This window comes from Dermacentor albipictus, chromosome 5, assembly GCF_038994185.2.
Source record: "Dermacentor albipictus isolate Rhodes 1998 colony chromosome 5, USDA_Dalb.pri_finalv2, whole genome shotgun sequence".
Lineage (NCBI taxonomy): Eukaryota > Metazoa > Arthropoda > Arachnida > Ixodida > Ixodidae > Dermacentor > Dermacentor albipictus.
In genome coordinates this window covers 90578958-90594476 of record NC_091825.1, presented here as the reverse complement: position 1 = coordinate 90594476, position 15519 = coordinate 90578958, and the positions used below count along the sequence as shown (strand labels likewise).

The following is a 15519-nucleotide window of genomic DNA, read 5'->3' as shown; positions in this document are numbered from 1 at the left end:
TTCCAACATGCCTACAGGCCCATTCATATGGCTGCGGGGGGCTTGCAAAGCAGTCTGCTTATACGCAACCACTCACACAGTGTCACTGGATTTCTCAGTCGCACAAGTCCAGTCGGATAATGGGCGTGAATTTTCTGCGCTAACGTTGATAAAAGCTTGACTTCCCTGATATGACACTGCACGCAGCGAAAAGGCTGTCCGGAGCATTCTCAAACGGTGCGTACAGCATACAGGTTAATCACAAGCTTTGCCACATTATCAAATTACGATGCTCATCATCACAGCAGCCCATGAGGAAGTTCGCGGTTTCATCGAGCGTGTCACTCTCTCGTGGTCGTGTCTTTTTTGCTCTGCGTCCTTTCTTTCCGATGAATAACTAACACGCCCAAGCTTCCTGCCAGGTATCATCATAACAGTTCGTATTCGAGTCAACAAGCAAAAGTACTTTGCAAAGTTCAGAAAAATTATGGGGACTTACGAGCAAAAACCTCAGTCTGATTATAAGGAGCCCCGTGGTGGCCGACTCCTATATAATTTTGACCACTTAGGGTTATTTCACGTGCACCTAAATTTAAGTACCACGGGTGTTTTTGAATTTCGCCCCCATCACAATGCGGCTGCCGTTGCTGGGATTCGATCCTGCAACTTCGTGCGTAGCAGCGCAACACTACAGCCACTGAGCAACCACCGCGGGCCAAAGTTCAGAACAGTCAGAAGGTTGTAATGCTTTCATTTTCGTGAAAGCGTCGTCACGAAAGACATTATTGCCCACTGTAGATTTAGTGCACAGATGCTAAGCCGCGTATATTCAGCTGTTGATGATACAGCGACTACGGTTAATTTTACGCATAAAACTCAGGCCACTCTTAGTTCTTCACTGCAGGTAGTGGACGCCCCATCTACCACTCCTCCTCCCTCTCCTTTTATTGCATCAATTTTTGCAACAGCAATCGGTCTACGAGGTTGCCTTTTGACTTGACTGTTATGTCATTCACGGCAGTTATCACTTCAAGCAGGAAGATATGTCGGTCTGGCCGCAGCAGACAAGTGACAAAAGAAACTTATCAGATAGCCTGCTACCACGAACAAAACAATTCGTTTCTGCTTTCATAGCTTGAACAGGCAGATTTGTTTTATCTGCTTCGATGGACATGTTTTCCCAGAAACCGGACAATTGTTTGATAGTGCCTGTATTGCACTGTTTGTGCTACTCGTGAGCTCATGTGACACGTCCCACTGGCACACCTGGGAGTGGCAATCTGATAAAGTCTACGCATGAGTGGTAAGTGGCATTCGTCAGTTTACCCAGGGTCTTTCAATATCGTTTGAGCTACCAGAAAAGAATATTGTGCTGTGGCGTAAATTATGCTGCGTATCCACACGCCCTGCACTGCTCTTAAAGCAAAGTTTTCTTTCTCTTTTCCCCTCCCCCCTATATCGGGTGCTCGTTGCTGCCTGCTGTCTTGCACGATTCGCAGGTACCGGACATAATGGAAACAAGCACAGGATATAGTATAAACTAATGTGAGCTGGGGCGGCAGGTGATACACCACTAAGCGCGTATGTTATGTCCAACACCATTACGCCACTCATGTCGTTGTCGTTTCGTTTTCATACTGTCGCCTTCGTGCCATTGTGAGGGCTACTCTGTTGCCATTTCACCGTCATTACACCACTATTGGCAAGCCATTGTCGTCATACAGCCGTCATCATTCCGTGGTCTACATTTAGTCGTTCTCATTCATCACCATCGTTGCTTGTAGCCATAGACTCATCGTCATTTATTCGTGTTCATTCCATCGCCGTTATTCTGTCGCACTAATTTCAGCATCCCCATTCAATGGTCATTGTGCCGCCTTGGTCATTCCGCCGTCGCCATGCGTGGGATGCGCATGATTGAGCGCCGCACGTTTACGTTGAGAGAAATGTTTCGCGGTGAAAATGTGCCCAGCTTGCCTTTGTACTGTGTAATTGCGAATGCTCACGAGAAAAAAAAATAAACAGTCCTCATCACTGATATGAACATCGCCTATATATAGTAGACTACAAGGCTACAAAATACACCATTACGCTAGCCGTGAAAATTATGTCAGAAGGTTGCGTTTATCTAGTACATTTAACACCAACTTATGATTTACGCTAAATTTTTATCTTTGTCGTTTGAATGGCATGTAACAGGAAGTCCAAGGTGGGTCACTTCGTATGCTTATGTCCTTTCAGTTTCAGATTGAAGTCCACTGTACGAAGGGCTTAGTAATGATGCTTCTAATGCCCACCATGCTACTTGTCACCAACCTGGTGGTTGGTTTCGCCGCTCTTGACCAGGAATTTATAGAAGAGCAGTGGGAATCATTCACGTCAACGCATGGTAAATTTCCAATTCTACCACCTTAGCTCTCGTAACGTGCGAATTGCATGTTTGAAATCACTTTAGGAGTATTCACAGAGGATACTATATTTGTCATTGCATAGCATATAGCCAGATTTGTTTGACTGCTGCGAATGGCGACTAAACACGTATAGGTACAAACGAAGATGGGGTGCAAAACAGCAGAACTTAAGGCGTCAACAAAAATAGCAAACCATTCAAATCCGTAGCTGTCTCGTTCTTGTCGCTACCAAAAGTCAGCCTGGCATTAGAAAATTAGCAGCATGGAACTGATGTTTCTCATGTACACTTTATGAAGCTATAATGAAGTATGCAGACCAACGCCGTCGCTCATAAGTTGAAAGCGACCACACACTCACCTAATGGGCTACCTGCGCTTGTCTCTTCTATCTTTCATATGAACTTGGCAATTAGGTCGGTACGATATTTCTCGAAGAAGTAAATAGACTGTCTTTAGCCTGTTCCGTGAATGTACTGACCAAACTGCTTTCACTGTCACCCACTTACGCACACCACCGTTTCGCAGTTGCTATGGCGTTATACTCCTGAGAACAAAGTGGTGGTGTGGACTTTCCACAGCAGTCGGTCAATTTCGATGGGGCAGAAACATAAAGAAACGCTCGCATACAGTGCTTGGACTGTGCGCAAAAGAACGTTACAGTTGGTGGAAAGTAAACCGCAGCCCAACTCGAGTGCTAAGGCCTTCCTTGTAGGCCTTGTCGTGCTTCGGGACGCTAAGCCTTACAATTTAAGTAGCTCATCTAAACAAAATGCACTGCTAGATGTGTGCAATCTGACTGTGAGCACCCCTACTTAAATTGGACCTTTCGTGTCGGTTGGGAGAAGGTTTTACACAACTTGGACTGTAAATAGGAAGAAGTATGTGAAAGTGGTTAGGTGGAGAAGACCGAGGGTGATTATAGGTGTATTGCATGGATCCGGTTCTTTGGTGATCGACGATGTCGCCCTTGCCACGGTACATGCTTGCCTGAAAACGGTCTCGCAACAAAGGGCTCCCTTCATTCATGTGTGTTAATGCGTAGATCCGGATTGGCGATTTGTGTAAAACTACAGAGGTGGTTCAAATGGTGCGGCCTGTTCAAAACATTCGTGCAGAACGTCAGGTTCCTGTAGAACAAGAGAGCAAGAAGCACGACGGAGACAAGAGAAATTTCAACTACATCAAGCTCTGCCGACTTCGACAATAATATTCGACGGCTTCTGCAACGTATCCTTTTTAGGTGCATGTTGTGTTACTATTGTGTTTCTCATATTTGATTCGAGAATATATAAATTGCCTGTGGCGCTAGCTGTCCGCAATGGTGCACGTTGATTTTGGAATGCATTATTAAGCTGGTAACATTTTTATTCCTGCCTCTGTAAAGCGCACTGCTCGCTGTGTGCAACTTCTAAGCAATATATTGTAACGATGTTAATAAAACAACGATATTTATTAAGGGCGAACTTGTGCCCACAAGTAAAAGTCACTGTGGTCGTGAAGAAATCCCCGGCCGTCGCGTTCTCAAAACTGGCCTCGAACCGTCTTCCTCTTTCTCCTCGCGTGACACGTCGTGCGCGTGGCGCATGCGAGCCAGGTCCAACTGGCTGCCCGTGCCACGAAGATGGCTGCCTGTTGTTGCTGAACAACACCACGGTACGGCGTGCACAGTGTCAAGGGCGACGTCACCGTGTCATGGGCGCGCAACTTGAAAATCACCAAGTGTGTCGCGGCAATATGTTCCACTATGCTACACATTTGTGCTCTATAAAGGGTGTTTCAGCGAACACTTTCAAAATCTTAAAGGTTGCCTGTGGCAGATAGCTCAATCATAGTACATGAGCCGGTCTACTCGAAGCGCTGGACACTATTGCACAAAAAAATTGAAATGCAAAATCAACTAATAAAGAAGAATTCACTAATTACATTCTTAGCTAGTTATGTTATGGTCCATATTGCAATGTACAAATTCTAGCATTGGACTTCGAAAGGCGGATCCACATGGAACGAATTCTCAGGACGACACCAGTTTCGAGATTAATGTTCTCGAACTTTGCGGAGACATGCACTGGCGTTCCAGTTACTTGTGTGCTTTAGAACATGAAACGCCGTTTTTGTTAACAAATTAACCGGAACGCAAATGCATTTCTCCGTAAATTTTCGGAAGTTATATCTCGAAACTGTTGCCATCTTGAAATCTCGTTCCAAGTGGATCCGCGTTGCGAATTCCACGGCTATAATTTGTAAATTGCAATACGGGCCATAATATCATTAGACAAAACTTAATTAGGGAATTGTTGTCACTTAGTCTATTTAGCATCTCAATTTTTTGTGCAAGTATTGTCCGCCGCTTCGAGTAGACCAGCTCATGAACTTGAACTGTGATACCTGCCACAGGCAACTTTTAAAGATTTTTGAGTGTTCACTGGAACACCCTACCGGTAATACCGGTAATATCGTGCGCAGGTAAAGCTAAGATTAGGCTTAAAATGTGTATTCCAATGTAACGCTTGATCGCAAATAAAAGATGTAAGTCGCTATGTCTCCAATAAAAATAATGCTGCAAAAAGAAAGAAGCAAAATAATATCCTGTCATAAACGACGACCTTTCGCCATTAAGGCTTCGTGCTCCTTTCATTAGGCACGTACAGTGAGCGCTCGGAATTCGTGTGTGTATGAACATACAAAATTATTATATTGTTTCTTATTTATGTTCGTAAAAGTTCATGAAAAGTTTCGTTTTTTCTTGCGTAGGAAAATTGTACCAATCAAAAGAAGAGGAACACAAAAGGCGTCTTATTTTTGCAAGCAACCTTGAGTTGATCACAGGGCATAACCAGAAATACGACGAAGGAAATGTCAGCTTTAAGCTGGCTATGAATCGCTTCGGAGATATGGTAAGAGAGTAAAATAAAAAGAACGATAGTTTTACCGAGAGGGATGTGTTGGTTACACCATTTCTGTAATGTAGCGAATGCCTCCATTTCTAGACACTTTTGTGGTAGTCTGAAATATGCGCATAGACGCACAGAAAGCGTGTTCATAGCTTGCAACCACGTAACTTCGCAAAGACTTAAGAGGAACATTGTGTATTGCAAACGCCTAGTACTCCCGCTGTGTGTAAGACACCAATATATTTACAGCAGTGAACACCTTAGTGTCCTTTGTTAAGGTTAAAGCTGTTTTAGACAACCACTGATAACCAAAAAATATGTCGCTCAAGTTTAATAAATATAAGCAAAACCTTATCACGTCATCTTCTTTTTTTTCCTTTTGAACACGCTGGTAGCTGCAGTCATCTTCACGAGTCAGGATCTGTTGGGCGGCAGTCGCTACTAAATAAAACGTGAGGAATATTGCCATGAGCGCGTGTACTTCAGGCGCGTATATGGACTAACTGGGACACTGCAGCTATGGCACTACAAAAAAGAAACGAAGCACGTGTTTGGTATTAACTACAACCACTTATTAACCAACGTTGACTTAGGTGCATAGTATGGGTCGGTAAATCCTCATGAGAAATTTTCTTGCACTTAGAATGCGCCAGATGTTAAGGCTCAGAGGAACGCTGAAAACCGCACCAGTAAGACCAGTCAATCGGTGCTCCACTAATGGAAACAGCTATACTGATCAACCGCTTGTTGTGTCTCCGCGGGTCTGGATATTCTATTACCCTGTCTAACTTCTACGGCTTGGTTCGTAATTTCGAATTTCACTTGTATTTCTATAATTGTTAATGACATTGTTAGTAGGTAGCTTCCAGGATAGATTTATGCGCCAGAAGCAATACCATGATACTAAACCGTGCTTAGATATACAATATTTAAGATTTTTGTTTAACAGGTTTATTTAATTCCAGGTGCGCTACTGCTTACCAATTTCAATAATAAGTACTGCACTTTAAGATAGTGTTTTACACGTCGTAGGAGGCAGATTTTTATTGGGCAGCACAGTTTCTTTTGCGGAATTGCTTAAAACTGCGTAATTAAAAAGAAGCACTGAGCACTCAGCATATGACTTGATAGCTTTTCACCAAGAACATATAACACAATTTTATAAATTGCAGTTCTTAGAACGTCTAAAGAAGACAAATTGTACAATTTTGAGTAATCTAATATATGTCGATTTTGTCAATATGTGACCACGTGACAATATAATAATGTGTTCCAAGAGCTGCCATTCACATTTTGTCATTTCTTACTGCGAAGTTACGATATTTTATTCTAGATTATTGTCGAAGCTTCTTCAATCTTTTAAGAGTATTTTAAGGAAACATAACAGCCTAATAAAGGAATCTGTTCTCTACAATTGTTCGATATTAAGTTTCTCAAGTTTCTCAATTTTGTTTGCAATAGACGCTTCACAAAATGATTTCCCCATTCCCATTCCCATGTTTAAACAAAAAAGTTACCCTGCGTGAGCTTTTATTTTTAAGCCACGAGTGCTTCAGTGTGAGCTAACGTTTTATGCCGCAGCTGAGTTCCGAGCTCTCCCAAGCGGTAACATTCACGCCTGAAAGAAGATCCAACTTAAAGGTATTGGCTTGTCCAGAAGAACCGATCCATCTTAATGCCAGTGAATTGCCTGATGAAGTGGACTGGCGAAAACAGGGCGCTGTGACGCCAGTGCCCGACCAAGGATCGTGTTTGTCTTCTTATGCATTCAGTGCGGTAAGTAGTTGGACATGACAATCGTTGACAGAGAAAGGCTAGCGTTCACCTATTGGCGAATTTAAGTGAGAACAGCTTAGCAGCTGACTGCTTCTTTCACCAATATTGACGAAGGAACCTACTATGCAAGAGGAAAATGCAAATGGCTCTATACAAAGTTCAAACAGAAAGACATGCCTGAAGGAATACGGCTGGGGAGGCCTTATACAGTGTGGAGGGAAGCACCTGGTCTTGTGTCAACATTGCGACTACAGAACATGTTGAACTACACAACCTCTGAATGGCAGGGGATTCTATGCATGCACCGCATGTCAGAGATCAGACGCAACGTCGCAACAACATTTTCTACACTTGTCCATGACACGTGCACGCACGACGCAAGATGCATAATTTATGCTAAACTCAAACGGCAAAGTTGGAATCACAGAGTAGGAGTTGAAACTGCTTACGAAAACTGTGCATAGACTCTCATAATCTCATGCACAAAACGAAGCTGTGCATGTGTATAACGAGTGCCTCCAGATTAGCAAGGAATCTTAAACCAGCAGACAGTTATACAAATCTACAACCGAGTAACTGAGTCATTCTGGGAGCATACTTCTTTTTAAGACGCATGGTTGTCTCGTTTTGATCCATCAAACTGCTCCTTCAGCTCCATTTGCGTACTGGTGCCATATTTTTTTCTGCATGAGTTGACAGAACTAAAGTCGGTGAAATGACAAATAACGCTTTTACCTCACTATTCACTGACACTAGTTGACGGCCACTACATGATAAATTGCATGTCGTTGCATTTATTTTTTTTTTCAATGAGCGATGACTGGCACACATTTGATTAATTGAGAAATGAATGGTTTGCCTAAAACCAAATTTTTTGGCTCAGTTTCAGAATTTGACAAGTCCCTTAAAGGTTTATACTAGCCCCTCTCTGCGATTTAATGTTAGTTTTGGTTTCAATAATGCTCTGAACCGACTGTCAAGCCTATTTGCCGCTTTCCAAGTCCAAGAGCAGGCAGAAAAAAACTTGGGTGTTAACTACGCGCCTCTGACTAAACGATGCGATAACAAGAAAAAGTGTTTCTATGAGCGTTTTGTAGCCTTTTCGGCGACGTGGTGGTTTAGTCAAGTTTCAGGTATTAAATGACTATGTTCGACTCTTACAGGTCGGAGCCCTCGAAAGTCAACAGTTCCGCAAAACTGGCAAACTCATTCCGCTCAGCGCTCAAAATATTGTGGACTGCGGAGCCATGTTTCACAACAGAAACTGTGAAGGGGGTTTTATGGATTCTACTTATGGATACATTAAAGTAAACGGTGGTGTAGATAGTGAAGAAAGCTACCCGTATGTGGGAACGGTAAGTCATCTTCGCAGACGTTGTCTCTCTTCACAGCGAAGCTGTTGAGGCCTACTTTCCCCGTTATCGTGTCCGCGTGTAGAAAAATATCCCAATGCCAGGCCGATCCGCGGTGGGGAAGGAGGGGGGGACGAAGGTGTTAAACCCTCCCCATATGGTGGCCGATCCCGAAGATAGTACAATACCGGGCCGACCCACGGCAGAGGTGCAGTTCGCCATTAAGGGGCCCACATACACTGCTTCGCTGGTCATCCTTCACAGAGTGGAAGCGCACTGAGATTTTTTTTATTATCTTTTCGAAGACGGGAGTGCTAGTAACGTAGAAAAAATGACCTAGCCTTTAATTACAGTGTAGATGCACTTGCTGTTCTGTGTGAAGGTTGCGTTCTTAAGCGTATGTGCGCAGGCCATTACTTATTAAATTGCCGCTTTCGTAAGATTGAGCAGGGTAACTTGAGCAACAGAGTAAGGTAACCTGGCACTGATGTCCATGGCAGGAACTGTTGTTCTCCAAGACCCTGTTGAATACATTTAACAACTTTCTCCAACTAAAGCTTCCAGCAACAGTGAAAAAAAAATTGAAATATTGTATATCGGGAAATTCGGCAATCGTTGCCTCCATGTATGAGGGTTTTCCTGTCATTTGTCGCAACACTATTCACAGCGATTACAGGATTAACATATACCACCGTTATGGTGGCTCAGTTGTTGTGGTGTTTTGTACCTGAGCGCGCGAGGCCACAGGTTTGATGCACGACGAAAGCTGCCGCATTTCGATGAGGGGGATGTGAGCCGCTGGTTCAGTACATTTATCCAGAGCGCAAAACAATGACGTCGCTCATAACGCGTTGTCCAGCACTTACACTACTGATCTCCATAGACACCGTGCTATGCATACAAACTAATACACCGAAGGAAACATATATATATATATATATATATATATATATATATATATACACATTGGAAGACGTGCTGGCGCACGTCTCAATGACTACTTCCTTCATATGTATATGTGTAATGTCGCCTGCTTCAATTAGCAACGACGTTTGTGGCAAAGACCAGTGTATTTATCAGCTGTAGACTAGCCGACGCAACTAATTGTTTGATATCCGGGGAACTAATTACATCCCTGTAAGATTGACGGAACAAGGTTTATTCTTTCACACAACCGTATTTTCTTATGAATTTAGTCATTCCACGGCGCATAACATCCTGTTAGATCAGGGGTTCCCAAACTTCCTGGCTTTGGGCAACCCAACCTGCCTACCCACAATGCCACGCAACCCCGTCCTGCCCCATTTCGTTTTACCACATATGTGCGTAGCCAAGAATGAGTATTGAACGCCGCTGCGGCGATGCTGGTTCTCGCGAAGACTGCCGTTGTGGGGGGATGCGGCGGTTTTATTAATTCAATTTAAACTCTAATGTTAAAATTCACCTAGGGAATAGATGGGGTCGGATTCGCCTTGGCTGCTCGCGTTACCCTACAATGCCACTTACGAAACCTTTGGGTTCCGCTGGAGCCAGTCTGGCAATCGCTGTACCTGACGTTTCGCCGACGCAGGCAGTGTGTTAGCCTGATGTAAATGACTGTGAGAGGAAGGGAGAGAAACGAAGAGGGGAATGTAGGGAGCTTAACTAAGGACGTTCCCTGTTGGCTACCCTACACTTGGGGATGAGGAATGTGGGAGAACAGATAAGGAGTGTTTGTGTATTGCTATGGAGGTGCTCACAAGCAAAAAATGGAGGCCGTATAACCATAGGCAACACCAGTAATATACGTGAAGAATTCTGGTACTCACTCTAACTCAATGGAAGAATACTGTTGCACAAAGAGAACAGCGATTCTGGAGCTTCTCGCGTGAAAAGATTGTAGATGAATAGGTACTAAGATGTCATTGGCGACTAGCAATTACATCTATCGCTATTCTGGGGCCCATTTTCTACTTTCAATATAAAGATTTTATGCCAATACCTCTTATCTTCTCTTGGTCACCTTGCAGAAATCAGACTGCGCATTCGATCAGACGGGAGTGGCTGCCACAGTGTCTAGCTTTGTCGACATTAAGTCAGCAACAGAGATGGCGCTGATGACAAAGGTGGCTCTTGTCGGCCCAGTATGTGCATTTGTCGACAACAGCAAGCCTACATTCACATTCTACTCCGAAGGCAAGTTTTTTGTTTTGATTGCAAAGCAGGAATCCAAGAGAGGCTTGACCCACAGCAACATTCTGCATTTGCTCTTTGCCTCAGCATGCTTCCATGGAAAGCTTCCATTCCACATCCCACAGGCCTCGAAGGCAAGGCGACCTTTCGGCCTAGTAGACATTCGTGCACGGCTTTCAAGCACCATACAAGCCTTATCAGTAGGTGTAAGGACAATGAAAAGGAAATCGCAAGCACAGTAGCATACGTTCGTCGTTGGAAAGATCCTCTAGACTTTCCGGCCAGAGAATATCCTCTCACCATTTCCTTTCCCCCCGCTGTCAAAATTTATTTAGATCCAATCTGGTGCCATATAGTAAACCAAACAATGCTTCGTGACAGCCCTTTCGCACTGGTGCCGGCCTGTTGTAGTAGTGTTACCGTATGCAAATATAAGACAGACTCCTAATTTGGCAAAGTTGAACTCCTCTTAATGGAGGTGCAAAAGCAATTCTGGCTGTCACAGATGCAGACTCATGAATGAAGCAGAGTTCAAGTCGTAGTGATGGACGACAGTGACACTGCCCTGCATGTGTGAATGGCGACCGAGCGCCCCAAGAGTGCAACACGCGAATGTGCTTTAGTGCACGTCGTATACGACGTGCAAGCCATCCATGTGGCTACTTTCAGTCGACGGTTCATTGCGTTTTGAGAAAGCTACATATCGTAGCCCCAGACGCGCGGCGCCCCAATGGCTGCATAATCTTAGCGCGTATTGTATAACGAGATACTTCTTCAATTCTGTTCGTTCATGATCTCTCGTCAGAATCAGTAGCCGATACTGCCGATAACGAAGACTTTCAGCTGGCGTCATGCCAGCTGAAAGATTGGAAACAGAAAAGCGAATCCTTACATAATACGCCCCCCTGGTCACCTTTATCAGAGCCACTCAATTTATTAGGTAGAAATGAGGCGCTCTTTGTGTGCAGTCACAGGGCTCGTTACTGTGCATATCGAAGCTGAAAGCTCCTGTCTACGCCAACGCGTACAGGCCGTGGAGTGCTTGTTATCTCTTAAACAAGGCTATCTTAGGTAGAAATGGTCGAGTCTGTGCAGGCATACACAGCAGGACAGTGCGAAAAAACACAGACGAAGAAGGGCCTCGTGAACAAAACTGCACCCGTTCTGTTTACATGCCCCATGTTCGCCTTAGTTTCTTGGCACTGTCCTGTTCATCCTTTAAAAAATGCAGCAACCAGCCTACGCTAAACGCTTATTGCGATACGAGCAGCTCTAACGCCAAGAAAGTGCTTCAGGAAGCGTCCCCGTTAAGGATGCGCCCTTCCACTTAAGAGGCAGTGCGCTGTCTCTTTCCTGATATATCGCTTCTACCGGCGATTGAAGCACAGTATGGTACCGAGCTTTACATAGTACCGTGAAATGCATATTTCAAGTGAGTGGTCTGCAGCCTATCTCAAGATGACATGGTTGCGCAGATGTTACTGTTCGTGTACCATCCACAAAGTGCTTGACATTCGCGAATTGAAAACGTTTCTTTTGAGCTTCGCCGTCACACGGCGTCGCCCTCTCCTGGAGCCCCAACGTTAACAATTTTGTAAGCATGTTTGTCTTGGGATTTTGGCAAGTTCATTAGGTCAGCATTGTGATCTGGTTGATTCTTGTCTGTTGGTTTTTGTATATTTGCGCTGAATTGGCTGCACAAAAGAAGTTTGCCTGAAAAGCAAAGTTAAGGAGAGAAGATGCTGAAGCTTGAAGTTTATTCAAGTGCACTCTCATACAGCGCAATACGCATTCTCAGCAATTAGCGCAACACAGAAGCAATAATTAGCCCACAATTTGTGCGGGGGCTGTCCTTAATGAATGTGTCCATTTCATTGTCTCTTTCAGGAGTGTATCACGATTCTCGGTGCTCCAAAGACACTATGTACCAAGGTGTTCTGATTGTTGGTTACGGAGCCACTGCAAATGGCGAGAAGTACTGGATTGTGAGGAATTCGTAAGTCGGCGCGTAGAAACATTGCATGAATTATTCGACCAATGTTACGCATAGTAATGTATTTTATATTTACAGTTAGCGAAAAGCAGTCGTAATACTTTCGGCCGTCATCACTATTACTCCGGAAGGTCTTCGCGGAGGACATAATCCTAGTGGCCTCTGATCACCCAACGTATATTTCCTATCTTCTTGTTTCAAAAATTTTTGGTGATGAAAGCTAGATGACGTAGAGGATATTTTTCTTGCAGCGATGCAGTGATGCAGCTATGTGCGTGAGAGGAGAGATATATGCATCCTTTCAAACTTCGTGCCCAACTTGTTATGCCTAAACCATTGAATAAATTGTCATATTGAGGAGCTAGCGCTCATGTTGATCAATTTACCATGTGGGTTCGGAGTAGTGGCGTGCTTCACCAAATTAGGTCCTTCGCGAGCGTAAGGTAGCCCAACAAACACTTTCATGGTGACTATTTGTGCTTTCTCACTTTTCTCTCTCTCTTACCGACGAGCTATTGAAAGCTGCGGGAACAAGTAGCTTTTCCATGACAAGGGGACGCATGATTTCTCTCGTAGTTTGCGAAGGATTTAGCAATCACATGACAATTCTGTGTGCAACGTACTCTTTTAGGACCTCAGATCTGCTTAGTTGTTTGAGTTCGATGCGCCTGCCAGGGTAGTTCACGGTGTGGCTTGGTGACGTCCTGAGGCCATGTTAATTTCATAACTCTACTTTTATTTATTTCAGATGGGGCACCAATTGGGGTCAGCAAGGCTACATCCTCATCAGAAGGGATTCATATAATGAATGCGGGATCGCCAGCTTCATTACGTATCCTGTCATTTAACCCAGTGTTCTCGCTTATGCGAAGGTTCAAAATTGAGCGCCAAAAACATAGGCAGGTTTTCGTGAATTTTCTGCAGTCCCTTGTAGAGATTGCAAGTCCGCGTGACGGAGAAAAAATAAATTATAAATATCTGATTTGTCATTGTTACCGAATAAAGTACTTTATGAGACCTTGCTATGCTGTCGCACTTTCTGAATGCTAGCTGAAATAAAGTGATGATGTCGGTGGTTCTTTATAATGAATTAGTTATATGTTCTATGCGAGGTGTACTCGATGAGGGGCTTCGTCTGTTGTACTTTCAGCACGTGCACTCATCCAAATATCCCTAAAGGCAAAGGAAACTACGAACGAAGCTGCATAACTAGCAAGCTGTAGTTTGATGCGGTAGGTTCGCTTGCTTCCCAACAAATTCTGTAATGTGGTCCCACCAACAAGTCTCAATTTTTGTCACTCTCTTATCTTCCGCCACTGCCGCACGACGTCGATGGCATTCCCAGTATCGGTGGCTCTTCTGTAGAAGAAAAACGTGACAACACTTATCTACTCAGATTTAAGGTTGCGGTTAAAAACTCAAAGTGAAATAATCGCGCTATTGAGAAGAGCATTTGCTGAGATTATTTGTCTATCATCTCTTTTTTCCTGCTAGAATCACGAGGTATCCAAAAAGCACGAGGCGATAATGTTCGCACGCAACGCAGCTGTGTGACAGCACATTGGGGTACACCTGACACATCCTGCTAGGAATGCTTGCCGCACATATCTCGCTCTCCTGATAACACTCGGTGTTGGCTTTTGTCTAATGCGGACGCCAGACCACCGGACACTCAGAGATTTCTGCAATTGTACAAGTGACCATTGTTAGCACTGTTTCCTCGTTGTTATCGGACTTCGGTGAGCGATTCCTGCAATTCTGTCCATTTTCTCGTTATTCGACAATGTCCATCATTGGAGTGCAGTGAATCTTACAAGAGCTTAAGCTTGAAAGGGGGGCGTAAGATGATACGTTAAGAATGCTCCGGGACATGCTGTCGTTTTGTGTATAGTGTTCCAGCTTGAAAATCCGCTAAAATATTTTGTACCTTACACGACAATCTTTATGCCAAAGTTTTTCTTCCGGTACAATAGAAACAAGAATACTATATCGATAAGCCTTATGTGCAAGGCGCGGTGGAAAATACCAGCAGCTGATTTGTTTAACATGACGCACCCGTAGCCGTAGTGTAAAAGAAAATGCCACGAGATTTTGCATCTTTCTGGCTAAGCGCACCCTAGCGCTTCTGTTGAAGCTACAGCTAGAAAGGCAAACGCATTATACAGGAATTCCGAGTGCAAACAAAGCGATACATCACTAATAGAATGATCATTGCTTGTTTATTCTTGTGTTTTGAAGTGTAAATGATCACTGAAAATGATTATGCAGACCCAGCGCACTATCGATGTTATGGGAAGCAATTTGCAAGTACGTGGCTATCTAGGCTTGTTTGTAGCTCCGCAAAGCGATACCAGAGGTGGACCAACGTGCTTGCGTAAATTGAGTAGTGTGCGCGTGGGGAGCGAGCATCGGTGTGTGTGTTACGACAGCGGCAGAATAATTACCTCGTTGAATAACATCGTATGGCGCGGCAATGGCGTGGTTTCTAGCGAGCCTTTCGAGGTGAGCGTACCGCACGGCGATTGTTGGTTTCTACATAGGCAGTGGACGACCATAAGCGAAATGAACGCAGATTGTGACGTCATCAGCATCTACATCTGATGCAATCGTACACATATACAGCTGTGTCATGTGGTGTGTGCTATAACAATGACGAGATTTGTACTCCGGCCAAGAAATGTTGAAGCATGATTTACTTCGGCCATCTAGAAGACGCTACAGCGTCGCACAGTTTCGACGTAGCGTAAGCTGATGCGAGGAAAGTACGAGGCAAAGTGGCTCTGTACCGGAGGTTGTGCAGCCTCACACAGCAACCTAAAGTGGGAGTTATTAGAACGAAAAAAGACGAAAAAAGTAGCGCGAAGTGCCCGTGCCGAGTTTTTCAAAGAGCTGTATGGCTTTGGAACGAGGAAAGTAGCTTGCACTCAAAGCTGGAAATAAAGAAA

General features: G+C 44.2%; 2 protein-coding genes across 3 annotated transcripts in view; both read left to right on the top strand.

The window, feature by feature from the left end:
• The first annotated feature begins 1188 nt into the window (after positions 1-1188).
• On the top strand, positions 1189-13597 carry LOC139059929 (cathepsin L-like peptidase). The gene is made up of 8 exons (XM_070538558.1): positions 1189-1282; positions 2221-2368; positions 5142-5284; positions 6863-7057; positions 8221-8412; positions 10419-10584; positions 12469-12577; positions 13323-13597. The coding sequence occupies exons 2-8, from the start codon at positions 2257-2259 to the stop codon at positions 13420-13422; spliced, it is 1017 nt and encodes a 338-aa protein (XP_070394659.1). The 5' UTR covers positions 1189-1282; positions 2221-2256; the 3' UTR covers positions 13423-13597.
• Positions 13598-14210: 613 nt separating this feature from the next.
• Positions 14211-15519, top strand: part of LOC139059928 (procathepsin L-like) — a 63749-nt gene continuing 62440 nt past the window's right edge. For both annotated transcript variants that reach the window (XM_070538556.1, XM_070538557.1), the window contains exon 1: positions 14211-14313. The gene's annotated coding sequence lies outside the window, so the exon portion shown is untranslated. The remainder of the gene's footprint in view (positions 14314-15519) is intronic.

Excerpts from the sequence above, each read along its gene's own strand:
- LOC139059929 (XM_070538558.1), top strand. The coding sequence starts at position 2,257 with ATGATGCTTCTAATGCCCACCATGCTACTTGTCACCAACCTGGTGGTT. Across the intron at positions 7,058-8,220 it reads CTTCTTATGCATTCAGTGCG|GTCGGAGCCCTCGAAAGTCA; the intron begins GTAAGTAGTTGG and ends CGACTCTTACAG. Across the intron at positions 10,585-12,468 it reads ATTCACATTCTACTCCGAAG|GAGTGTATCACGATTCTCGG; the intron begins GCAAGTTTTTTG and ends TGTCTCTTTCAG.